General features: G+C 40.9%; 1 protein-coding gene across 7 annotated transcripts in view; it reads right to left on the bottom strand.

Moving 5' to 3' along the window:
• Nucleotides 1–26570, bottom strand: part of mast4 (microtubule associated serine/threonine kinase family member 4) — an 82447-nt gene that overhangs the window by 34278 nt on the left and 21599 nt on the right. For 5 of the 7 annotated variants that reach the window (XM_046375884.1, XM_046375887.1, XM_046375885.1 and 2 more), the window contains 2 exons: nt 7983–8014; nt 715–795 (listed from right to left, as the gene is read on the bottom strand). In XM_046375884.1, the coding sequence (XP_046231840.1) occupies nt 715–795; nt 7983–8014 (113 nt within the window). Of the gene's footprint in view, nt 1–714; nt 796–2447; nt 2795–7982; nt 8015–26570 lie in introns of those variants that run through there. The other 2 variants (XM_046375892.1, XM_046375886.1) reach the window with 2 other exon arrangements.

Raw genomic sequence — 26570 nt, 5'->3', positions numbered from 1 at the left:
TTTATCAGTAAAACCTATAGACAATTCTTCAGCAGTGAAGATTTTGTGTAAGAGAATCTGCGCAGATGGATAAGCTCTTCAAAATCTAACCACGGAACTACAACAAGATCGCTTCAACCTTTAAGACCCCAGAATGAGGTTTGTCCATGGACAAATGCAGACTCTTGCCGGGTGAAATGTGGAGTTTGAGTAGACGACATGTTTATCTCAGACATCACTGATGCACTTTAACCCCCAGAAGACATAATCTTTTAGTGACACAAGGATCAAAGTCTTGATGTTCTTAATAAATCTGAAGCTCTACAAGCATACGCAGATTTTTAAATACTAAGAAACCATTACGGAGAAATCCAAAACTAGCTTTTACCATTTTGAATACTCTTCATTCCTAAATGAATCAATCCAGATGGGATTCAGACAGATTGAGACCATTCTTCGCTTTGATGTATTGCAAATGCCACAAATCCTACTTAGCACATGAAAGCGGAGCATAAACCTCAGAACAGAGAGGGGCAAGATGGGGGAAGGGGTGACACCATCAACATTATATAAGCACTGTGTCCTCCTCTTTCAATGTCGTTTCAATAGCAGATGACTATGGGAGGGCAAACTGAATGCCAAGACACGGCCTTGAGATGCATGAAGACAAGGCTCAAACACGTACTAAAAAGCGTTTCAACACAACATAGCCATGGTTAAAGAGCCGTCGCTTACCTCCAAAAGTGAAAAGCGTGCAGCGGGCTGCACGGACTGCATGGACTAGTGGGAGTGGGGCTCAGGCTTCGGGGAGTGAGGCTGTAAGTTAAATGGAGTGTAGTGAATAGTTGTCTTTTTAAAACACACACATACAGGACAGAAACCCACCACACACACACACACACACACACACACACCACTCCATACAGCTCTGACACGTGCCCAGATGAAGACAGCAGCATCATGGATACTAATGATCCCTGTCAGATGAACCAAAGGCGTGTTGAAAAAGCAGGTTCCCGAGGAATTTGTCTGGTTCTGCCCTGTTTGTTTGACTTTGGGGATGATGATGTTTCAGTTCAGATCAAACAGACTTTCATTTTGCCCATGTGATGTCATAGACTGAGCCTGGTTTACACTGAACAGTGGCACTGCAGAGCATTAGGTCACGTAGAGGTGAGTAACTTTTACTGCAGTGGCAGTACAAAATACAGTTTTTAAAGGACTGCCTGGTGGTTTTTCCATATGTCTTCTTATTCGACCAAAACCAGCAGTGAACTGATCCTATTGACAGGTACCATCTGTGTAACCTTATATAACCTCTATACCTGTGCCATAAAACTAAGCTAACCCAAAAAAACTATTGAATACACATCAGGGAACGTCATTTTTCCACTGATTGAAGTGTTTCTGAACAACAGCACCGACCAAAATGTGTATTAATCTGCCCATGAAGAGTCCCAGACAAGTGCGCCATTTCCTTCTGTTTAGTAACCTTTGCAAAAACTATATATAAGTATATATATATATATATATAAGTATATATTTGTGAGCTATTTTTCCAAGATTGATATTCTCAGGTGCTGAGAGCCACAGACAGGCAGTCAGGAAGCACTGACATGCAGACTAACACATGCTAGTTTTGTTGCGGTCACCAGTGAGGTATATTAACCATAATCAGTTAAAATGTTGGATAACATAGAGTAGTCCTGGCTATCTATAAGAGCAAGGTAGTGGTGAACTGTCCCCCCTAGATCTGCATTTTATAAATACCAACACGAGGACGAACTGATCCTTTTCCAGTGGCTGTCATTGTGTCACAAAATCTAAAATAATGCTTTAAAATCAAATATAATGCAGTTACTCATCAATCCAATTATGCTCTCTCAATTTCTGGTTTTTAAGCTTTAAAAGGAGGGAACCATAACAAATGCCTCGTTGACCTAAATAGAAAAAAATGTTATCAAGTGAACAAATGAATGTGGCTTTGATGAAAGGGGAAAAGCTGAAATGTAAACACACAGCATCCAGTGATTCACCGCTTGTCACCTCACTGATCACATCCGACAAACGGTGCCACAACACTCATCATAGGTGGCTTAGGAGCATGTGTGTGCTTCCTGCGTGAGTATGTGTGTCACGCCAGCAAATAAAGCAGGTTGTGCAGTTGCGGCACTCCTTTGCGTGACACGTTATCAGTCCGTCTATCACACACACACACACACACACGTGCATGAAAACACAAATGCCTGAACACACACACAGACGCATAACCACAAGGCAGCCTCTGTCGCCTAGCTGTGAAGGATTTGACATTAGACTTCCTGCTGCAGATGCTGCTGCTAATGCTAACGCTGCACAGAGCTTAAAGCAACAGTGAAAGACAGCAACAAATATGACACAAAGACGGATGAAGCTACACACTGCAGAGGAGCTGCCACCCCGGTCGGATAACGGAGGAAAATACTCACTCTAGCGTCAGCCCTGGAATTCTCAGCCTCTCCCGCTGGGCTTTCATGGCTGAACTGTGCTCGTTTGCTCTATTGTGGTCATGATATGCATTCACACTGCTTGCCCGGCTGCCTGCCTGGCTGCCTCACGCCCCCCACCCCCTGCACTGACAAAGAGCCAAACCCAGCCACCAGAGTGCGATGAGACGGATTGGTTTTTTCTCGTCCTACAAAAAGGGAGGGGGGAAGGAAGGGGGGGGTTGCTTTGGTCCTTGTTTTGGTCTTTCCACGTTCCACCTTGAAGCTGTCAAATAAGATCCTCAGTTGCCTGCGGAGGGCATGGAGGCAGGACAATAACCCCTTCTTCCCTCCCCTAATACACGCCCCCTGCCCCTTCACAAACACATGCTCATTTGTGTACCCCCCCACCACACACACACACACACACTCATCCTCACCCTCACCACCAGCTGGTGGCTTGCTACACAGCAGAAATGAAGGCAATAAATTAAATCTACATTTTGTCTGTTCCTCTCACACGCAGTCACCTTGACAGGTGCTAATGCAGGACACGATGCAATGTCAACACAACCACAGGGATGATGTCATCTCGGAAAGAAAAACATAATGCACCACTACCTGCCAGTCAGCGTACAGCAAGACACAAGCACACCTGCGTCAAGTGCTCTCTACACAATAAATCATACAAATAAAAATAATAAAAACAAAACAAAATGCATCTTGCAGTGGAATTCATTCATAACATGCAAGTAAACAGAAGCATGAATTCTTAAATTGAGTGTTGTGTTAGATTTAAGAGGCAAATAAGTGTTGTGTGTGATTGTGGGGTTAGAGAATTAAAGTTAATAATAAAGCTTGAAGATGCACCAGAGCTTTCTCGACCTGTAGATATTTAAAAGGTCACCAGTACAACATTTGTAAAACCACCTATGATGCCTTTTATCCATAGTTTTCGTGGTGGACACTTTGATGCAAAACCACCAAAATCACAATAGGTCAAAATGGATCAGTGACCTGCTGACGGGAAATTATTCGAGGATGAACTACTGCATGACAAAAAGACGGGGCTGATTCACACAACTGACAACACGTTGTAAAAAATACAGTACTAAAAATGTGTTCGCAGTGACTCAGCTACAGTAACTGGGGCATCAGAGTGCTGTATGATGACGCGTCTGCTAAACCTGGAATGACAGAAGGAGCAGTAGCCTATGGAGAGCAGACCAGAAGGACAACTCTCAGCTTCTGCCTCACTCACTCATCCAGTGTACCAATTAATTCTTTATCACTATGAGCATGTTTGAGGAGAAAAGAAGCCACTGCAGATGACACCAAACACTGCATTAGAGTCAAGAGTCGGCCGCAAGCCAGAAGTCTAAAATCCTGCCTTATATATTGACTTGTAATTTTCTGGCATTTTGGTCTTTAATTGTTTTTGTTTTTTTTAAATCTGATAAATGTTCCAGCTGGAGAACAAAAGAAATGCCAACAATCCAGCTCAAGCTGAGGCTAAATCATACAGTGCAAAGACTGACAGGAACCGCTGACCCATGGCTTCCTGTCTGTAAATGGTGGTGGAGCCAGTGAGTTGCATCTTAATCCTTATCTCAATGAGTTTCAAGTGTTTTCTACCTGCTGGGGTAATGCCCTCTGTCCTAAACTGTGTCTGTCAGGAGGATTCATAAAGAGACACACAGAGTAAAAATACTAAAATTCAAAAACTTGTCCATATGTTGAGATCCAGTTGTATCAGTAAGTAATCAAACAGCTGGCCTGGTTCTGTTCAAAGGTAAAAGAAAATCTGCCTGCAACCACAACACATCATGGTTTTACATGCTGGACTATTTCTTGGTCAGGCGCAGGTAATTCTTCAACCATCTTACTGCATAAATAAACTTGTAAAATTAAGTATAAAGCTGCACCAGCTGCAAAAGTCTCTGTTCAACATCAGAATATTAAGGAGAACAGACCGCACAATCAACTCCAGTTCACTACACACCTCATCTCACCATGAGGACTCAGTTAATAGGAAACATTCAATATAATTTTGCAAAATGTATAAATCCAGAACCATCAGCAGCTGCTTAAAGAAATCAAAGTAAAGACCAGCACATGAGAGACATCAACTGTGCGCAACGCAGATGTTGAGTGTGTATGTCTATGTAATTTTCCTCTGATATTTACCTGACTGAAATGTATATGCTATATGTCATCACAACATTAAAAAAAAACAGAAAAAGGATGGAAAGTTAAAATTTATAAGGACCGAATTCATTCAGATCTTTTGTGCTGGTAATGTGTGGCAGGCGGGGCAGGTGACTCACCAAGATTTCCATAATCATGTACAACTTCTACTGTACCTGTGCTGACTCACAGCACAGTGTGCCAAGGAGCTTCTGTTGTTCGGCTTGATTTCATTTGAAATCAGTTCTACCTCAGTGCGAGTCAACCGGCCCCATATCGGGCTCTGCAGCTGCATGCTGACTGATTTTTAGTTAGAAAGTGGTTCAGAAAGTCTTCTTACCGCTCCCTTGATTTGGAATAAGTACACTTACACATGCTTTATTCACACCTCTTCACAAGCTCTTGTCTAAATCTTGGTGGCAGCTTCTTGCAACTCATTGTAATCATGTTGTTTATTCTTATTCAGAATATTTTGCTTCCACAATGACACTGCCAGCCCTTCATAAAATCACAGAATTGTGGCTAACAACATTGAATAACAACGACTGAAACATTAGTGAATTTTTTGGCAGTGCAAAAAGCCGAAAGCACAACATTGACTGACATGGAAAACTTTTCAGCAGTTGGCCATCAATCCATCCAACATACATGGAGCAACGTTATTCAGTGGCTCATCAATTCAACAGCCTATGCTGCCAACTGATGTGTGCCAGCCCTTCACAAATGTCCTTAAATGGCTAACTTCTGACGACAACTTCACATCAAGGTCATGAAGTGTGGTTGACAACACCTGTTGAATTGGACATCACCATATAAAGACTGCGTAACAGTCAACAATTCCTCTTTGATATCCTGTTGCATGGCAAAACAGCTGATGTAGGTGGGTAGCACGACAGCTTTGGCCCTTCAGAACCTGCAACAGGCCGGTAAGAAACAGAAACCAAATCCAACACGACGGTCAACAAACCCAATGAGTTCGCCTGGACGTGCCAACACATTCAAATGATTGACTTTCAGTTATTTAATTGGACCCAGCAAAAGACTTCCAGTTATTAAGGTCAACCTATAAATAGGTTCCAGTAATCACTCAGCTAGAATGACTCACATTGAAAACAACACTACATTTGACCTCACCTAAAAAGGTACAACCCATCGCTCTTGTGGCTGTTAAACAAAGGGTATTGCAAGAATGAATGCCGAGTGAAGATGCAAAGAGTTTGTAGAAAAGTCCAATGTTGGTAATTAACTTGCATGTTGACACCAGCCAGCATGTTAATGCCATCAAATGTTCAGCAGATGGCTCTCTGTCACAGGAAAACCTGTGTGGGATTTCAGTGCTCTGCATTTGATGAACTGTGAGCCAACAGGGACACAACATTTAAAGAGTTCAGCTACTTTTTCATGCACTTTTTCTTACTGTGAGTGGAAGGTAAATATATTTGAAACTGAAATCACTGAAATCAAGCGAATGGAAGACACAGAAATCAGAGATTACAGCTGTAATAGCGATAAAGAAAAGTAAAAATACACATATTACATATTATGGACCTTTGTATTGTGTTACTATCTCATTTTTAAGGTGATAATTCATCAGCACTAACTTCATTTTAAAAGATATTTAAATAAAAGGCAGCTATGATGAATTAGAAGCAGTTACATCAACTTGGTCATATCCAAACACCATTACTATGGTTACCAAGGTCCCTGGAGGCTCCAGCACTCTAAATATAAAAACAGTGATCTTGCAGCAGCCTGTTAGTAATGGCTCACCTCTATTACAGTAGATGCCCCCTCTGGGGAGGTGCCAGCGAGAGCAACAAGGTGTCATGGGTAAATGTTTCTCCTGCACCATCAAACTAAACAAAAAAAATCGATTTCCAGGAAGTCTATCACGCCTTCATCCGGCTTAAAAGCTCTATCTATCAATGGCAGAGTATCATCTTTAATAACCTGGTGAATAAACCTAAAGACAGTTTAATTCACTGTACACATCGTCTCTTTCTAAAAGCAAGTTAGGAACAGAAAAATAGGGATTAACATATTTCACCATGAAAAAAAATTGACACAGCTTGGCAAACCGATGACGGATTAAAAGCAAATTCGTCCACATGTTGATCCTGACAAAAATTCAAATGTAGAAAAGGTAACATTTATCAAGCAGTTATTTGAAAAATGCAAATTGTTGTGTGCTCACACTGACAACACTGAACCATTGTTGAAGCAAACATCGGCATGGGAAAACTTTATTTCCCCCCAGAAACTCATAAAGTTACAAATGCAAATCTGTGGGGTGGATTTTTTTCACTTCCCTCATGTTGCAAGCAAAATAAACCCCGGGTAAACAGGGAGAAATACCCCATTCATGTCCTGACTAGGTTAATTTTTAGAGAGAAATATTTTAATTCCATCAAGCACTGACTTTAGAGCTCCCCAGAGACCCGCCGTTGTCCATCGTTGGGGCATTTGCAGAGGAAATGAGTGATATTAAAAATCCGTAAACATTGCACATACTGCTGCAAGCTGCCAAAATAAAAAGTCATGACACCAAACCGGCTTGAGAAGAAAAACTCCAAACCCACGACAGGTGACCATCACGCCAAAAGAAAAAGCAGCGTTGAGATGTTGAGATTCCACAATGAACAGTAAGTCGGCTCTGATTTTTTCATGTTTAGCTGTGGTGTGTTTATTTCTTGCTTACTTGCTCTCTTAACTCTTTCTTTGTGTTATGTCATTTCGAATTATTAAAAATCTTCAGAAGGAAAATGGAAACATGATATCAGTTTTGAAAATTAATCTTAAAACACGGCATGAATTCTAACTGAAAATTGAGTGTATTTTTACTTAGTGGGGTGCAGATTCACATCAATTAACAGCTCGTCTGGTGACACCAACTGAACACAGACACAGTACACTGACTGATAAACTGTGACCGAGCACGTGTGAAACCCCCCCAAGAACGACGAGCCCCACCCAAGTTATGTGACTTTCAATGTCAAATGTGTGTATAATGCAGGTTAATATAACAAATAATATATCTATTAACCTTCGTGCAGCTACACAAAGATTAATCACCAAAATGTCAGTTTTATTCTATGTGATTTTGGTATTTTATTTCACCAGAAAATATTGATATTGATTTCAGTGCTATCAAGCAGCCCTACTCAGTGTTTAATGACATTATTATCAGCATGCTGCTGAGAAGAAATGTATAAAAAGAACCTTTTTGTTTTAGTTTAATCTGGTATCCTCACTGACAATGCAACAGGTAGCCCAACAGCTTAAGGTTAAGTTTTATTACATGTAATTTCCGTTAAAGAAGTTCATCAAACCGCAGCAGATCAGGGTACTTACAAACTGCCTCTTCTGGGAAGACTCAGCTCTTTCTGTAAATGAAAAAGAGAACAAGTGTAAGTAGAAAAAAATTACAAATTTTATAAACAAAACAATAAATCAGTGGTGGCATCTTGTGAACTGGTTCTCCACACATGGACGCCACAAACTCTAACGAAATGAAAGGCACTTTACATGAGACAAAACACTGAAAAGGTTACTTGATTATTTATCCAAAGCTGAGAAACTTCACAGGCCAAATCATCATTCCACCCACATATTTGTGTTTTTATTTAGAAATAATAGGAAGCAAGCCTGTTCATTGGAGTCTTGAATATGGTAGCGTGGTTCTCGTGTAATTTCAGAGACAACTCACCAACACCACAGTCAGTGCAGAGCATTAACAGCTCACTGACAGCCTGCTTTTCTGCTGCAGCAGCAGGGGCTTTACAGCCTCACAAACAGCCACCATATGGAAGGAAATCACAGAGCAGGTGTGAAACTGTTACATCCCATTGAAGAGAACGGACGAGAAGTTTAAGGAAAGCATCTGGATTTAAAACCGTTCTTCTAAATCGCTGAAGTGAACACGAAGGCCACGGAGGGATGGCAACGTCCCAGACTCACTTCCCATCAGCTCCAAACAGACTATTCTCTACAACTGTAAATGTAATGTAGATGTATACATAAACAAAGGGAAAATTTCACAATCTGTTCCGCTCATGTGTATATTTATCTTCTCTGAATTTATTTAATTAAAGAAAATACTGTAAACGCGTTGCAGATGGCAGGGTAACACAGAGGTCGGGGTCTAACAGCCTGGAACAGGCACCAAGAATGCCCTCATTGATTTCCTGGGGGATTATGCATTCTCACAGGCTTGTTTCCTAAAGCATAATACTACTGCAATGTTGCATTTGCAATATTGCACGGTCCTCGCAGTCATTGACCAACTTAATGTGGTAACAAAAAGCATAAAGTCTTCAATCTTAAAAAGCATTTCTGTACGTATATGGTTGTTAAATCAGTGACTTGGGTCTTGTTTAGGTCATCATCTACCTGAGATGTGGACGAATACAATCAGACTGTTGGCAGGATGGAAAAGGGTTAACACTGAGGAACAGCTGAGGTAAGGTGTGATGACGCTGTATGAATGTACGACAAGTTAGAGACCAGAGCATCTTGTTAGCACTTATTCTGGATCAATACGAAACCACAATCTTTTCATGTCCTTTTTAAAAAGTGTTTTTCCAGTCTAAGCGTCTGACATTCTTTAAAAGTTTGAAGGCCCCTCAGGTCAAAGGCTTTCAGTTGTTCCAAAAAGCAAGGTGAGGATTTTAGTTTTTATGTTGGTGGAGCAGCTTTTAGTGTTGATATCTTTGAAACATAAACTTAAAACCTACCGTTTTTCAGCCTCCAGCTTTTGATAATAAATGTTTCACGGCAGTTATTTGTTATTTATCTCTCTTTTTTCTCTCCTTTTTACAGTTTTACTCTTGAGAAAAAAACTGAACTGATTTGATTTCTGTTAGGTGAGCCACACTTTGATTTCAGAAATGTTTAGAAAAAACTAAGATTTGAGGTCATTCAGCTTGTGCTCTTAGCGTTGGCTTAATTTAGTCTCAGTGACTGCGTACATATTGAGAGAGTTTTTGTGAGGTTGTAGCATGGACTCACTTTGGTAATCAGATGACAAATTTCATTAAAAGACATACATTTCTCTGCCAGCTGCCAGAACAAATAAGTAAAATACATCAGGGCAGGAATGATGCTGCTGCAGCATCTGCTGATGTTCCTGTGCCACATGGAAAGCCATGCGAGCCAAGGACCAACATCAGCCACAGTGAGATGAGCACATCGTGTACAGATCGCCACATTCCCGCTGAACCTAACACAACTGTTGTGTTTAATTGCAGACGTTACTTGTAAAGAAGCGGGTTGTTTTATCAGGTTCGCGGCTTTTCTCTGTGCTCTTTTACATCAGCGGTGCGAAACAAATACAAAGTACTCCAGCTCGGATTATTTCAAATCCCTCCCTGCAGGATGTGTCCTCGCGCTGTAAAAGAGCACTGATAAATAACCTGGCTTTGGATCTGTTTTGTTTTGGGACTACAAATCCCACTGATATGATCATTAGACGTTTCATTGTCTCATAAGATCCTGATAAGGGTGAGGTCCTTTGTCTCAGTGTAGGACACTGAGTTGATGTGTATTGGCTGCTCAAGTCAGCAGAAAAAGTGCTAAGCCCCACTCTCCCTTTGCTATCAATTAGGGCTTAATGTCTGTCTTCCCCTGCTGCCTACAGAGGACCAAGGGCAGAGAGTTTCCTTGGGAGACATGACCGCAGCTCACACAACACTAATTACCAGCAGGGAATGACTTACACCGATGGGATATCCACTCATCACAGCATACCAAATAAAACTGTGAAAATCTATAATAAGGCGAAGACAATCTGAGAGCAAAACTTATATGATAATAAGCCCTTTTTCTTCTGGAAAGCACACATATTCACGTGAAATCAATGCACAGCTCAGTAATAAAAATTACATAAAGTGAAATAAATGTCTTGTGATGAGTTGCTTATTTATGCCTTTGATGCTTGATACTTTTGACAGCTTTTTCAATAAGTGAAGCTTGTGCAGAGAAAACAGCCTGTTACTTAACAGCGAGTGTATTCAACAGGCCCTGTGTGACATGGTTTTAATGAAACAGAGTGGTGAGGCAACACAAGCAATCTCCATCTCTAACGAATGTGTTTATTCCAGCAAAACAACACCACAAACCACAGTCTGTTTCAAAAGATTATTAATTCTTGAAGCTTATAGAAATTAATAATTTCCCCCAAACACAAAAAGAGTGATAACTTCAGTTATCAACATTATAGCCCACTGCCATACTTGCCAGTCAAATCCTCAAACTCATTAAAAGTTACAATCCATTCGTGATACCATTTGTGGTCTCAGCATTAGCCCTTCAGTATATTAACATTTTGTATTAACCTCTCTGTATAGTACTTTTCATTGTTACTGGCAGGGTCCGCCATTCCCACGTGGGATTCAAATCGCTCTCACTCACAAGGGATTCACAGAACACGACGCCTGCATGCAATCCAGTGTTGCTGTCTGTAATTTTTACTCATCGAGGCTTACTGTTCACTCTCTAGAACGCTGAGCCATTTTTAAGTTACTGCTAATGCAAACCTAAAGCAATAAACTGGGGAAACACTGCGTGAAGGAATCACTTTGTTTTTGCCGCCATGTTAGCACCGGCAGTGACCATTCGTCAAAAATTCATTTACAAAAACAAGATGTGAACATTTTCTGCAGGTGACAGGCAACAATTCTCCAGCTCCACAACAAAGAAATGAACTTAATGTCCTGGGAAACTGCTCACACATGAAATTATGTCACGGTTGCTCACGGAAAAGCAGAAAAGGGCCAATCGCTGACTGACTTCTTTGATAAGCTCAGTTTGTCTACACTGTAAACAGATAGACCATTCGCTCTGTTTATTTCTTAGCTGCGATTTTAGCTTGAAATTCCAGGACCCGCAGTAGGTAGTGTTAGCCCCGCTAGCCACAGACGTCACTAAATAAGCCCCATCTGAAATCTTCAGGAACGTGACTTAAAGGACAAGGAGACGTTAAAGGTTGTGGCTAACCTCGGTGGCGTTACAACAGACGGAAACATTTTTATATCCTGCTTTTATCAGTCTCTGGTCTTCACCTCTTGTTTATTATCCCTTACAGGCGTTTTTCTGAATGTGCTCAGAGTCGGAGAGGAGGCTGAGCTGAGTGCCAATGTCATGGTCGACCAGTGTTTCTGACTCACACTGCTGCAACATCAACAGCCCAGGAGAAAATTCATTCTCCAACAGACCATCATTAAGCCTATACATGTAGTACTGCAAACCTTTTGTGCACATTTACAATCATTTTACATCTGTGAATTTGCCAACAAAACAGAGTAAAAAGCCTTAAAATTGAAACTTTTCCTCATATTCAAGATTTAAATTAGTTAAACAACAACACTGACGTATGGTTTTTCAAAGTCAACATAAGGCTTAACATAACATAAGTATTTCCTTTAAAGTTTATGATCCTTATGAGGTTGAAAGCTGTCAAATTGGTACAAACAGAGTACCGTAATTGTATAAAAACCTTTAAAATTTAAAGGTTGTCCATAAGGAAGACAAACCAGTGATGAAAGTAAACCTTGTAGGCTATGTTTAATCATTTGTTTATTCAGTAATTTTCCCAGTACTCGAGAGATAACAATTCTGACATGATGAACCTGAGACAGTTTATTGTTCCACAGGGTAAATGTCAATTAATGACTTCTAGCAACAGGATTTCTTCTCCAAGACACCACATCAAAGCTGTGGAGCTGCTCTTGTAAAAAGCCCTGCGTGTTATGCTTCATTAATAATTCCCCTTGATTTATTTTAGATTTATTTTGGATTTTCCTACAACTCAAGATCAAAAGTGTATTTGGTTTTACTGCGGTTTGCTGCTGACTGGCAGGAAAAGCCCTGTTCTCATATGAAGTCGTAATGCCATCAAATCAACACCTTGAGGATAAAAGTGACTTAAGCTCCCCTCCAGGTTGCCGGTTCAGTCTGTCGGTAATTTATTAAGTGTGTGATCACGCAGGATCACTGACCAGGTCCACTTGACCACCTTGTAATCAGAAACTCAACCCTCATCCAACACTCAGCTCAGCTGTTGCCCTGGGCTACATGAAAAATTTGACAGCGAGACAGACGGTAAGCTGGCAAAGGTAGACGCAAAAACCTGAACGCAGGTATTTAATCTTTAGTCTTTACAGTCTCTGCAATGCTGCTAGTAAGAATCCAGTACTAACTGCTCATGGACCAGCAAAGGTTTAGGTGGATGAAAGATTCAAAGATCACCAACGTTATTGCAATTCATCAAGAGAGGAATATGAATATTGGAACTAAACTTCATAGAAATCCATCACAAAGTTGTTAAGAGATTTCACTCAAAACCACAAATAAGCAATACAGGAAAAGTCAGAGGATCAAAGTACTTAGCAGGAGGCTAAAAATTGATTATATTTTTATTTACAGTGTGTATCTTTTGCCACATGTTTAGGTCTAATACAGACATGATGACAGTATGACACCCATAGCAGATAATCTGCACATTTATGAATCACATAGGGAATGTCCTGCTTGGTTTGAGGTCTATTATGACTTCAAATAAATACAACTTCCTGTAGACATTTATGCTTTAGATGAATGAGGCTACTGGTCTTTAGACTGACACTTAGAATAAGGATCCTAATTAAAGATTTTATTCATTAAATCTTAGCCAACACTGCACCTAAATGCCACCTCAAAGTCAGAGCCCTCAAGTGTACTTGGAGATTAGTAGAGGTCAAATACATCAATAAAGCTGGTTATCTGCTCCCAACACATGTGTGACACAGGAAGTGGACAGACTACATACTAAACCGACTGAAGTATGCACACTGACTTAACATACAAATGCAGTGAGTGAGCTGAACTTTTATTATTTAGAAACTACATGTAAGCAGCTGACTTTCATCGACCGTGACGACTACATCAGTGAACTCAAACCTTCTGTCTTAAGTAATATCTTCCACCATTATGCCCAGCGTGAGCTCAGAGATATTGATTTCTGCCTCAGTAGGGGGAGATTCAACAGCTAAGCACACACAGTGCTAGAAAGCTTTCCTGAATAAATCTGTTGGCATCCTCACATTTCTACTTGTACCAGAATGTTAGGTGTCATAAATCCTTAATCCGCCGTCTCTTGCAGTGTTGAAAGAGGGAAACAATTCATTTCGAGACTGGCACTGAGCATAATGTTCTTCTAATTTGATTAGATCTATTTTTTAAACCAGAAGATCCTTTTAATGCCATGATAATGGAACCATAAAGCCACAACTCTATCCAGTTTAACTTCTTTTCAACGCTTACAGGTTAGAAGTTCTGTCAAAAAACACTTCTTTTACTTTTAGCTGCCTCATCAATATGCATCAGGGACAGGCTACTGCAGTTTAGAGTACTTCACAGGCTTCAGCTGTCCAGCAACATATTGACAAAACTCTTCTCAGGAGTAAATGAGAATTGCTAAATATGAGGGTTTGAACCCGGCAACCACAGCCGTATGTTTTGGGGCAGTCCACAGCTGGAGGATTTTTGAACAATATCTGTAGCAAATTTATTGATCCTAACTCTCTGGCGGCCATATCTCAAAAACTTAAGGATCACTGCTTACCAAAGTACAGTTTTGACCTTCTCTACTGCTTGCTCGGTGAAGTTTCATAACATCTGATGCACAATGTGTTGAATGAAGAAGAAGAATCAGCTTTATTGACAGCATTTTCACATACACACACTGAATTTGTCTTCTGCATTTGACCCATCTGGCAAATTACATGCAATGAAACACACACAGGAGCAGTGGGCAGCATCAAGCACCCGGGGAGCATATTGGGGGTTAAGTGCCTTACTCAAGGGCACATCAGCCAGATAAGGGGGGGGGGGGGCATTTTTCGCATTAATCACTCCACCACACCCAAATTTTTCATGACCATCCGGTGGGGGAATCGAACCGGTGACCCTCTGATCACAAGCCGCTTCTCCAACCTCTATGCCACGGCTGCCCCCAATGGGAATCGTAGAAGAGACGAGACCTGAAATGATGCGTCTGATTCAGCTCAGCATGTGACTGATCGATCACATCGTGCGCTTGCTGTACTGCAACCAATCGGCAGCGCATCACAATATCGTAGACAAAAGGAAAGAGTTTTAAGAAGCAGGCCAAGCTGAGACCAGCAGTTGAAGGTTTTGCATTTCAAGACAGCATTGACTGTCGCATTCGCTGAAAATGACACCAGTGAATAAAATAAGCTGTAGCAAGTTAGTGAGAATAACATAATGGAAACTTTGATCTGGTTCATGTGCTCTGTGTGTCTTCCAGTTCAACTCTCATGCAAATAGAAAGTCTGAAAAATAAAATTTATTCTAACATAACGCAACATATTTAATCAACAGCTCGTGTTGACAGCCACAGGTTGAGAGTTAATTAGGCTGCCACTAAAGACTGTAGCGTTTAGTGTGGGTGGTTAAAGATATTTGAATTGGATTTTTTGAGTTTTAGTTATTTCTAAGTTAGTAGATAAAGATTAGAGCCAAGCAAACAAAGAGCATTTGTGGTCAATTTAAAAAGAAAATGCAGGGTTTGAAGGTGTTGACAGTGTCGTACATCACGAGATTCTGTTTGCGCTGTTTAATACTGTGGGATCCGACAACACATATTACTGTTTGTTGATACATTACTGTTAATCTGTTTATGTCACTGCTGTTGCACACAGATTTGCTGTTTGATGATTACTACTGGCTGTTAATGCTGCCAAATGTATACTGAATAATATGCATCTTACTGACGCTTCACTCACTGCTGAATGTGAACTGGTGTCCGTTCCTGTTTGACGGGAGTAAATCCAGATGACAGATGTGATGCACAAATTTGGGCGACAGAAGGGATGAGCAGCTGGAGACGACGAAGGACTCAAAACTATCAAAGACGTCCCTTCAGTCTGAACACGAGGTACCGTAAGGACATGAGAGAGACGCAAACTACAGCGACAAACAAAACTGTGGATTCGCTAACAACTGCTGCCACAAGCTGTATAGCAGCAAGGACTCAAAAGGAAGGGGAAAAAAATATCAAAGAGAGGATTAACAAATTAAGTTTCCCAATAAATACCTGCAATTCAAAGGGAAGAACTTTCTCCTTGGTAAATATGGCACAGAGTCTAATTTTTAACATGAATATTTTGTCTCTCCCTCAGTAATCCAGAGCAGACACGGATGAATTAACAGCCATTACACAGCTTTAATCTGCAAGAAGGTAGCTCCTACGATCAGCACCAGAGACTGCTATTGTACATGACTTTATTAACTATTACCAACCGTTATGTGCATTTTCAATCATTCTCTTCTGTGGCAGGTAAAAGAAGTAATCTACATGTTTAAGTTAATTAAAAATATCAAATACAGAATATGCCGAAATGTTCATTTTGCATCTGCTCATTCACAAACGTGTTGGAAGTCAACTGTGGTTTAAAAGAGAAAATATATATCTATATATATCCTGGTCACTCGTTTATGTGTTTTGCCACTTTGTGCATCTGGCAGTAAACTCTATCCGATTTGATTTCACGGCGATGATGGATCTTTTCATTCGTCTTTATTCTTCCTCAAGGTGAACTTAATATTTGAATTTGACCTCTTTCACAGCATCAGTGAAGCACCGCAGGAGCTGACAGAAACTCACCAACTTGCACATGGACACTTCCAGCTAAAGAAGGCTGTCAGAGCTTTTCTTTGGCCTTTCAGCAAAGAAGTTTTTTCTGCCATCAAATTAGCACAATAAACAATAACCCAATGACCACCTCTCTCTCTCTCTTGGGAAAATCATTTCATTCCCCTGCTGTTATGTTAACGTGAAAAGAATTTATGTGTCAGCCTTAGACGAAGCGCTCAAAAACCTGCAAATAGATGGTCTTTATTTTGCTGCACCATCGTGTTTGTCAGCCAAAGCGTTTCTCACAGGCTGGCTCACACCACAACACACAAACGGCTCTTTAGAGGCACACGGTGTCACTGCACTCGTCTGGGTAGCTACCTTTTATTATGAGCCAGCGTTAGATGTCACAAGTACAGTAAAGCTCGCAATGCAGCGCGGTAGCTTCTGACAGGCTGCTCCTAATTAAGATGAAGGGCATGCATGGCTGCTACAGGCATCATTAAAATCTATATAAATCCTACAAATTTTACATAACGAGGGGAAACATGGCGACTATACGCCCTCAGAGCCAGACCACAAACCTGAAGAGACAAAAGCTAATCTAAAGGACATCATCTCGTATGAGACATGGAAGTGGAGAGCAGAGGTGCTTGTTATGCTTGAAAGTTTAATGCCTTCACACACGGCAACGTCATTACAGATGCTTTGGCTTTAGGAAAACCACGCAACTATTACTTACGTTAGTTAAACGAGAAATTGACAGTCTAACATTTATTTCAAAGCTCATGAATAAGAAGTCTACCAGCACTCAGGTGAATCACATCACCTCAGCGTGCTCAGCCTCCACTCATTCTTATTTACCAAGAGTACAAAATAAAAGAAAATGAAGTGAAGTGACAAGAACGTCGTATAATGTACATCTAACTTCACCTTATTTGAGTGAAATCTCAAAGCATCACGCTTCTTTATTTGTCTCCAGCGAACACAAGCCACTCACATACTGAACAGAGCTGAACAACACACTTTAGCGGAGCAATTTTATTTTATTTACAGAGCTCATTAATGGGTTCTGATACTGGGAAACAATAATTCTCCTGCGTACTGTTGTTTAGTCTGCGGTTGTTTTCAACAGGTCTAAAAATAAATCCTGCACACTGTCACATTTATTAGGCATCAACGTGAACACTCAAGCTTTCTCTTCTTGTTCCTCATAAGCAAAGATCCAGTCATAGCTTTAACATTTAAGCCTACTAAATCCTTTTTCACACGCAGCATCTTTTCAGTCACACAAATGTGCCAGTATTAAAGCATAAAATGAATTGTTGTTAATTGTTTTCTACCTACTGGATATTTTTGTAAATGTTTCAGCTCAGCTTTACCAGACCTCATAATAAAAAGGAACCCCAATAAGTAATGCAAGAAAGCGAACACACAATGAAGATAAATATTTGTGGATATTACAAAGAATTACATGAAAGCCAACCTTGCATTTTTAAAATCTGGAACCAACAAGATTAAATGCATTAATAAGGGAGCTTTGGGTTTACGGGCCAACTCAATTGTCTTTGGACAGAGTTTCCACCGGCTTCCAGGCTTTATGCTAAGCTAAGCTAACCAGCTGCTGATGGTACTTTCATATTTAATATACATATGAACCAGTGAATAAGCACATTCCCCAAAACTATTGCTTTACTAGAATTAATGTCTTTAATTGAATGTACAGTTATGATTAAACCATTTTTACAACTTTTTCAAATGATAACAAAAGGGAAGCAACAAGCCACGTAGAGACCAAAGTAATGTTGAAATAAGTCCACATTTTTTCTCCACAGGCACCAACACCTTCTGTACTGTAAATAGTCCAGTTCTTTATTCACTGAACAGAAACGAGGTTTGACTGGAGTGACGTCAGCCCTTCCTGGCCTGAGAATGAACGGGAAACCGTGGAACTGAACCAGCTACATTCATTTGCCTGACAAACTAACTTCCGTGTTTCCTATTGAATGTGAAAGTCAGAGCCACAGGAGCGACCGTTGTGCAGCGTAGCCGACGTTAGAGCACATAAAGAAGTGTTGTCGCGAGCGAGGGAGGAGGCGGTGTCCGACACAGGAGTACAAAGATTAGGGAAACTGTGAGAAACTGTTGGAAAGCTTCTGATAAATGCAATTACAACAAATATGTTATTTGTTTCTCCAGAGAAATTCATTAAGACCCAATTCAAAACAAGCAGAAGTTAAACGTCAGCATTTCGGCTGTCTAATTTTCTGAAAGATTCGTAATCGCTGAGGAACACGCAGACATTAAATCTGAGAACATGAAAGTCAAATGTTGCCAGCCTCATTCTAAAGATTTGCTTAGACAGCAAAATAAACAACAAAACCATAAAAAATGCTCTCAAACAAGCAAGGCTGACCTTTGTTTATTATGAAAATGAATGTTGGAGCATAAAAGCAGCTTTATTGGTTTAATTAAACAGCCACAGTGCAGTCTAATTAAAACAAATGACACATACAATGGATCAGAGGGAGTTTGTGATTCAAAACACACGCAGCAGTTTGAGTTGAATTTAAAGAGGCTTCCGTTTTTAACATGTTTATCAATGAGTCTCCAAGTGGCCCAAACTAAAAGCAAGCTAAACTATAAATCAAGTCCAATTTATATGTAACTGTAACAACTACTGCACTGTTTGTCAGACCGGCTGAAATGATTAATGTCTGAAAGGTAGTGGATTAAAAATGACATGATGTGGTGTAAAATACAAGCAATTCTGCATTTCAGGATACTTTGCTCTCCTTTTCCAACTGCATTTAGATGCCGCAGTGATGACAAAAATAATTTGATAATTTACCTAATTTGTTAGGACTGCTGTCCTGATCTCATCTTCCACCTCAGTGTTTGGATTTCAGTCAAAAGCCTCGACACGGATTCCATTACCATAAGGAGTCAATTAAGCAAAAGAAAACCCTTCACACAACATAATCACTCCAGCTCCATGAGTACACAGCTTTCATTCCCCCATTAGCCATTAACCAACACAAATGAAATGTGAGGCGGTTTTAAAAAAAAAAACAACAACAACAAAAACACAGTTTGGACCCAAATGTATTTCCACTATCATTTATTTATCCAAATCTGGTAAAACATTTGCAGCCTGTTTTCAGTCAACTCTCAGTGACAAACCAAATCATTCTCCTCAGTACATCTACTGAAAAAATGTCCTCACAGTTCTGCCAAGAGATTCTCTCGCATGCAGGACACAAGTGCTCATCACCAGCAAACCAGCCAAATGTTGCCCACTCTGTACTGACACGTGTTAACATAAAAATGCCTCTAAGTCCTAACTGCGCTCTGTTAAAAGAGCAATACAGGAACCTCACAAGCCACACACACGGTACAAAGTCACCCTGCAGCTCAAACCCACGCACACTCCAGCTGCACGGCTACATTTGCTTGCCTACCTGTAGCCCTCGTCTCCTCAGAATGCTGGACTCGTCCATGGTACAGTGTCCCGACTTATCATGCCTCCCTACCGGTGTGAAGCCACGCTGCACTGCCTGGCTCCAGCCTCCTGCTCCCTTCTTCCCTCCCTCCCTCCCTCCCTCAAGCTAAATCTGATCTTAGCAGCTGCTAAACACTTCCATCAGAACTTATCTGATTGGAGGTGGGCAGTCAGCTGACACCTCCTCGTGTTCCACTCCTCTGTAACTTCAGGAGTGAAGGAGAGAGATGGAGAGAGAGAGAGAGAGAGAGAGAGATGGAGCGAGAGAGGGAGAGAGAGAGAGCGGGAGGATGAGGGAGAACATAGGCAGTTCTAATTTAGCGCAGCAGTGGGTGGGGGTGAGTGGGTGAGTAGGTGGGGGCCACCGGGAACAAGTGGGAGCCCCAAGACTCATTTCTCAGAGCAGCCACGCTTCTTGGGCACCCTAGGTGACCATGAAAATGAGAGGATATCCTTCCCAGCATTGTTCTGCTCCAAGCTCAACAATGAATCTGGCATCCTGCCTGCAGCAGGCAGGCTAGCCCACCTCGGTGGACTTACTGCAGTCAATGAAGCTTCAACCGGTGAAGGAAACATGACGTCTGAGACCACAGCTTACATTAAATGTAGAAAGAGAAGCAGTGTGAAAAGGTTATGCGGAAGAGGAGAAAATAGCCTGGCACATTTTTTTTTTTTTTAAGTAAAAAACATACTGCTGTCCAAGACCTTTCAAACCTGCTGTGAAAATGTCACACAGCTGCTGTGGGCCAGTTTGTACATAAAAGATGCTCCTTTCTTTCCAAACAACCAGACACTGAAATCAACCACATTTCAGTCCACAGCCTGTTATGTATACAACTACATATCCTGTGTACAAATCACAACAATCCTCCTCCGGCTCCACACAGAAACGAGTTCAGAGGCAGTCTGCAAGTGACTACAGATCTTCAGACTCACTCACTCGATGTTCCCACACCCTCCTGAATTATTAGCATTTGGTAAATAAGTTGTTTCCAGTGCCATGCTGCCACTTCAATCCTGCAATTTGGCATTCTGTTTTAGTCTGTGTTTTTCTTTGCACAACCCTCCCTTTCTCTTTTTTCACCCTCTTACTCATTTCCATTCACTGTGCTACTGCTCTGTGAATATTAAGTGGGCCCCTTCCATTCTCCTCATCTCCAGCCAAGCTCAAATGATTTCTCTTTGAGAGCATGGCCTGGAATGACAGCTACTCACTACTGCGGCTGGTGGAGGAGATGCATGGGACTGTCAGACAGGTGACCACTACACATCTTCTACAACTTCTCCCATTTTGAAACCTGTAAAACAGAAAGCTGATTGAGTGTTGCAGAGGCTGGGCGACAGTCATTTGTGCTGCCGTGCAGATAAGAACACAGAGAGTAGAAAGCCCAGGTTCTACACTCTGGTAATCAGGCTGTTTTTGAATAAACCCCTTAAAACCTCAGAGGACGAGGATTACAGTAGTCAACTTTTTTCAGCTTGAACAATGCCCTTCAGATTACCTGAGGGAATTAAAGAATCCTGTTCTGTTCAACTGACTAGCCTCAAGTCATTGCTCAGCCTGGGGCTGCTTAAAGGAACAGCTAAGAAAATTCCACACTGGACTAACGATGAAGAAGCTGCAGGAACAGAGAAGGTTCATTTGTCTTATTCAATACAGGAAGTCTCAATTTCTGCATTGTATATAGTGGCTGTTACAAGGACTACAGCCACTATACTAGTGCTGTAACAATCAACAAATGAACTGACTGAATTCTGATAACCAAATAATCCTGAAAATCATTCACTGAGGAAAGTCCCGCTAGCAGCTCTGTGATGCTGCACTTTTGCACAGCAGTGCTTTGAGCTAAATGCTAGCACCAGCACATTAACATGCTCAAAATGGCAACGCTAACACGCTGATGTTAAGCACATAAAATTTACCTTGTTCAAAATCGTAATTTAGCTTGTTAGCATTTGCCACATAGACACAAAGTACAGCTGAGGTTGATGGAGGTAACGTCATTAGGTGCGCAAATATTTAGCACAACAAGCCAAACAATTTTTTTGACCTGTAGGTGGCGCAAGAAGAAACAATATCTGGGGACAATGAATGTCTGTACAAGACAATCCATCTAACGGTTTTTGAGATATTTCAGTCTGGACTGACAGACTGCCATCTCAAGGGCCATCCTGCTAGCGTGACTAAAAATATCAAATATTTGTTGCCTCAAGCTCCCCAAATGAGAGGATTTGCTGCTTCTCTCTCTGTTTAATATACTCATAAATTAAATATTTTTGAGTCTGAATACATTAATGATTTAGTTATTTGCACTTCTAGTACTGCTGCAAAATAATTAATGCTATTAATTGACCATTTTTGAGACAAAATAAAGCTGCTCTGAGTGGTGTTTCAGGGAATTTATGAGGGCAGACAGTTGGTGCCAGTGGCCTTGGAGCACAGCCACAGAATAACCTCTGGGAAAAGTCCAGGGGTTGTCTGTGACTCATTTCCTCCTGGCAGGTGGGCAGCTGAGGTTGTTTCCCCTGCCTTTGGAGAAAAAAGGGAGAGCTGGCACTGAAAGCATGCCGAGAGTGCTGATTGAGTGACCCACAGCCTCTTCTCTGCCTGAGCTTATCAGACCAAGAGGAAACCTGCAGATGTGAGGCAAACAGAGGAGGGACACTGGCCTGTGAAGGGAGCGGCAAGGAAAGAAACATCCAATTCCCTCCATACAAAGCAGTGCAAAGAATGCATCTGTCCAAAGCCAAAGGAGTTAGAATATCCAGCCACGATAAACCCCTGCAGAGCAAATCTCCCAATGGACGAGACAAGAAGCACAAAGATAGTAACCAGGAAGGACAAACAGTTGCAATGCATCGCTCTACACCCCTCTCTCCGTTTTTTGTTTGTTTTTTGTTATTTTCAATTTTGAATAAATTGAGATGGCCATGTCATGAATGCACTCATCAGATGAAAACGATGTCAGCTTGGGTCCACTTGGAAAATCAAATAGGCTTCCTTCTCAATTTATTTTCCTCAGTTTCAAAAGAAAGGCAAAATAGCGTGGCATGAATCTCAGAACAGAGAAAATTGCAGCTCAAACAGAGCAGATGACAGACAGATGACAGGGGTTTAATGTTTCTACTGCAACTGCTTTATGTAGAGTGACACTTTCATTTATATCCCATGTATGTTTACAGTAACATACCGCATGGTTTGTAATTTATGGATGTATGAAGCAAACACAGTTCCAAAGATATTCTGTGGAGCAGGGAAAGTGAAAACAAGAACACATACAAAAGCACCTCATAGATACATAGATAGATAGATACATAGACAGATAGATAGATACTTTATTGATCCTGGGGGAAATTCAAGAAGATGAAGCTGAATGTTTTTCTGCTGTAAAGTAGCATTATTGTTCCTGAAATTCCAACACACAATTGCTAAATAATACGCAGTTTTGTTCTAAATTTAAGCTTTTCTTTTTCCAGTTTGTATTTGCGTGTGTGTGTGTGTGTGTGTATGTGTTTAACTGGTTTATCACAGAAATACATGAACCTTTTAAGCAGGGTGCTGGCAAAATTTTCTCTTTTCAAAGTTGCAAACCATATAGAGACCTGCTGATTAGGTTAGGTTTAAAAACACAAACTGACGGACCACAAACCCAAGAGCACGCAGACAACAGATCAATAAGGTCCATCTGGGCGACTTATTTTCCACTCTTGTCTTTTTATATTACAGATGGACCAATATGGTTCAGTGTTGACTGAAAAACATATTCTATTTATTAAAAACTTGGTTTGGTTTTTGTGACAAATACACCACAACACCTTCTGTTTGTACACATAAACTGCAGTTCCTTCCGTTGCAAACCGCTCCAACAACAGTGATATCAGTAAAGGACATCACCGACTACAATTATGAGGGAGAATGAGAATCCACAAAGGCACAACATTGGGATTATGACAGTCTTATCTCCATATCGCACCAGAGGTGAAGTATTGATTTTCTGCCAAAGAGCATCACAGTCAAGAGAGATGTGCCACGCTTGTCAAAGAGCCATGCACACCGAGGGGCATGACGGGAGAGCACAAAGGAGGGGGAAAAGGCAAAAAAGCAATAACAGAAGTCCTGGGGGGGCAAAGCATGGATGAAAAAAAAAAAAAACAACCGAGGCTCAAACCTGCAAAGCGCAGATCAGCAGATCGCAAATAAAGCAACATTCCTTTGTCTGTATATTCCACTGCTGAGTGTTTTACAATAGTTATATGAGTAATACATGTCGATAACATGGGTTCAAGTACTAACGTACATAAATATTTCAGGATGTTACAAAGAAAATCAGCCAATGCTTACATTTAAGAAGACGGAACCAGCAAAATGTTTGACATTTTTGTTTGAAAAAAATGGCTTAAAATGGCTTTAATTGCTCATTAAAATGTCTGGCAACTAATTTCCTTACTTTCCAACTAATTACTGCAGTCGTATCACTAGGACAATATCACTCTGTCATAAAAAGCATAATCTTCATGGTCTCGAACACACTAAAAATGTTGTTTGAATCCCAATTTATGTGACAGACCTTGAAAAACAGAGACAAAGGGGACTCACATTTACCAAAGTTCACTGATTAAGAATAAAAAATCTAAGAGGATTACAAAGTAAAAGCTTCCATTCAGAGTCTACAAGCTGAGGTGTTTGTCTCTTTCGCTCCTCTCCCAAGGTCAACGAATACACCATCTTTTCTAAGCTTGTTCTGAAGGCAGCTATGGAAGAAGCCCTGTGGTGCCACTGCAGTCGGCTCCAAAAGATACCGTTAGGGTGTAGCAACACATCAGTCATTCAGCTTGTGTCTACACATGACAATATCTGAGCAGCGGTCACCAGCATCTAATTTTCTCACGGTGCCAACCGCTGAGTCACCAGAGACATGCAAACAGTGTTAAGAATAAGAATCAGGATGAGACAAGATTTGAGTTTCACACCACAGAAACATAAAGATAATCCACTAATACGCTGACTGCATATCGTATGCATGCAAATAACTGCAAGGGAGATGGAAAAAAAAAAAAGAAAGCCACTGCATTTGCAACCATAAGTTTCAACTAGTCCTGTTATCAAAACAGTAAACTGTTACCTCTTGAAAGGTGTTAAAACCTTAAAATGGAAGGTTTACATTTTATTTGAATGATAGTGTAGAACAGAATTCAGACATAAATCAAAGGAATTCATTTGATCTGATTTTGTGAGTGGCCACTGAAGCTGTTTCATGATGTTTCTTTACATGTGATTTCTTTGGTAGTGCTCTGTTACACTTCTGAGCAAAAAGCCTTTGAGTGCAGAATTGTAGCAGATGCTCTCCTTATTTTTATTTTTAGTTCTTTTTCCATGAAAACTCATTATGGATGTGAAAGGAGTGCAGCACAGCACGTAAGGGCGTCCATTGCATCTGCGTCCTTCCTTAGCAACAAGGCCAATTTCAACATCCATCTGTGGTCCAATTTGCTGAATGAAGTCTGATGAAAAAATTGTGTGCCACACTCCCAGGTCCCCACGACCTTACAGCATTACCTGAGAGGTCAGTGCAGCCTCCTGTCCAACTGTACCAAGCCAAGCCAACTTTACTTCATTTAACTCCATTAAGTGACTCAGGGTTCAGGTCTCACCAAGTGCAATCATTATCAAATAGTCCTTATGTTCACCTCAAGCTGATAATTATCTCCATGCAAAGCTGTCTAGACAGATAAGAATGACTTATTCCTGGTGATGTGGAGGAACAGCATGTGACTGGAGAGCCTCTGCTGAAGTGTTGTTGAGTAAGACCATTATTTCATTGTTTCTAGAACACAAAAATCCTAAAATACTGGCAAAGTCAAAATGTATTTAAGACTCTTTGAGGTCATGAGGTGGTAAAACTTAAGCTGAATCAACACATCAATCCACTTATCCACCGGAGGACAATCGTCATACAGAAGATCATGTTTTCATTCACTCTGCAGGACACAATGGGGATTAATCTGCAGCCTTCACAGGCACAAGGATACATGTGTTTCACTTCTAAATACTAAAAACGCACTGGCGCCCCCCAGTGTACGGCGTTAGACCAGATATTCTGTACTTAAAGCAAATTAAGTTCACTTGAGATGCCGTCAGTTATTACTTAAGTCAATAAAGTTGTGTATTTCAAGCCAGGTGACCACAAAGTTACATGATTTCTTTATCTAACAATTATCAAAATGAGTCATCAGGACCTCACACTGTATTTGTGTTTGTATGTTGGTGATGTAAACAGGGTCACCATGATGTCACCCGCTGTGGCTCAGGTTACACTGAGTTGACCCACTCAGATCACTAATGGTGTACGTCTCAGTTACCAAAATATTCTGTCACAGTTAGTCCAGGAGCACCCACACACACACACACACACACAAATGGACACACTTATGCACACACACACACGCTTTTTTATTACATTAACCTTTTCTCTAACCGATACCGAGCACACACTGAGAATGACTCATAGTTTAACAGCATTGGATTAGCCTCTGGTGGCGTGTATCGTGATCTTGTTGTCTCAGGAGTGAGATACAATCAAAAGCAGAGTATCTGTTAGTGTCATCTGACAGAGCAGAGCTGAAGGTCACCTCCACCCACATGACTTCATTCTCTTCAATCTACGGATGCACTCGGACCGCTTCAAAATCTGCTTTAATTCTGTTTCTTTGGTTTCTTTAGCATACATTGCTGCTACTTCAACAGGCGTGCAACAATCTTGCATTTCTGAATGGATCCAATTATCCCTGATAAATGTGTAAACAT

The sequence above is a fragment of the Scatophagus argus genome, chromosome 20, assembly GCF_020382885.2.
Source record: "Scatophagus argus isolate fScaArg1 chromosome 20, fScaArg1.pri, whole genome shotgun sequence".
Lineage (NCBI taxonomy): Eukaryota > Metazoa > Chordata > Actinopteri > Scatophagidae > Scatophagus > Scatophagus argus.
Note: the sequence above shows the minus strand (reverse complement) of the source record. Positions and strands in the feature narration are given on the sequence as shown.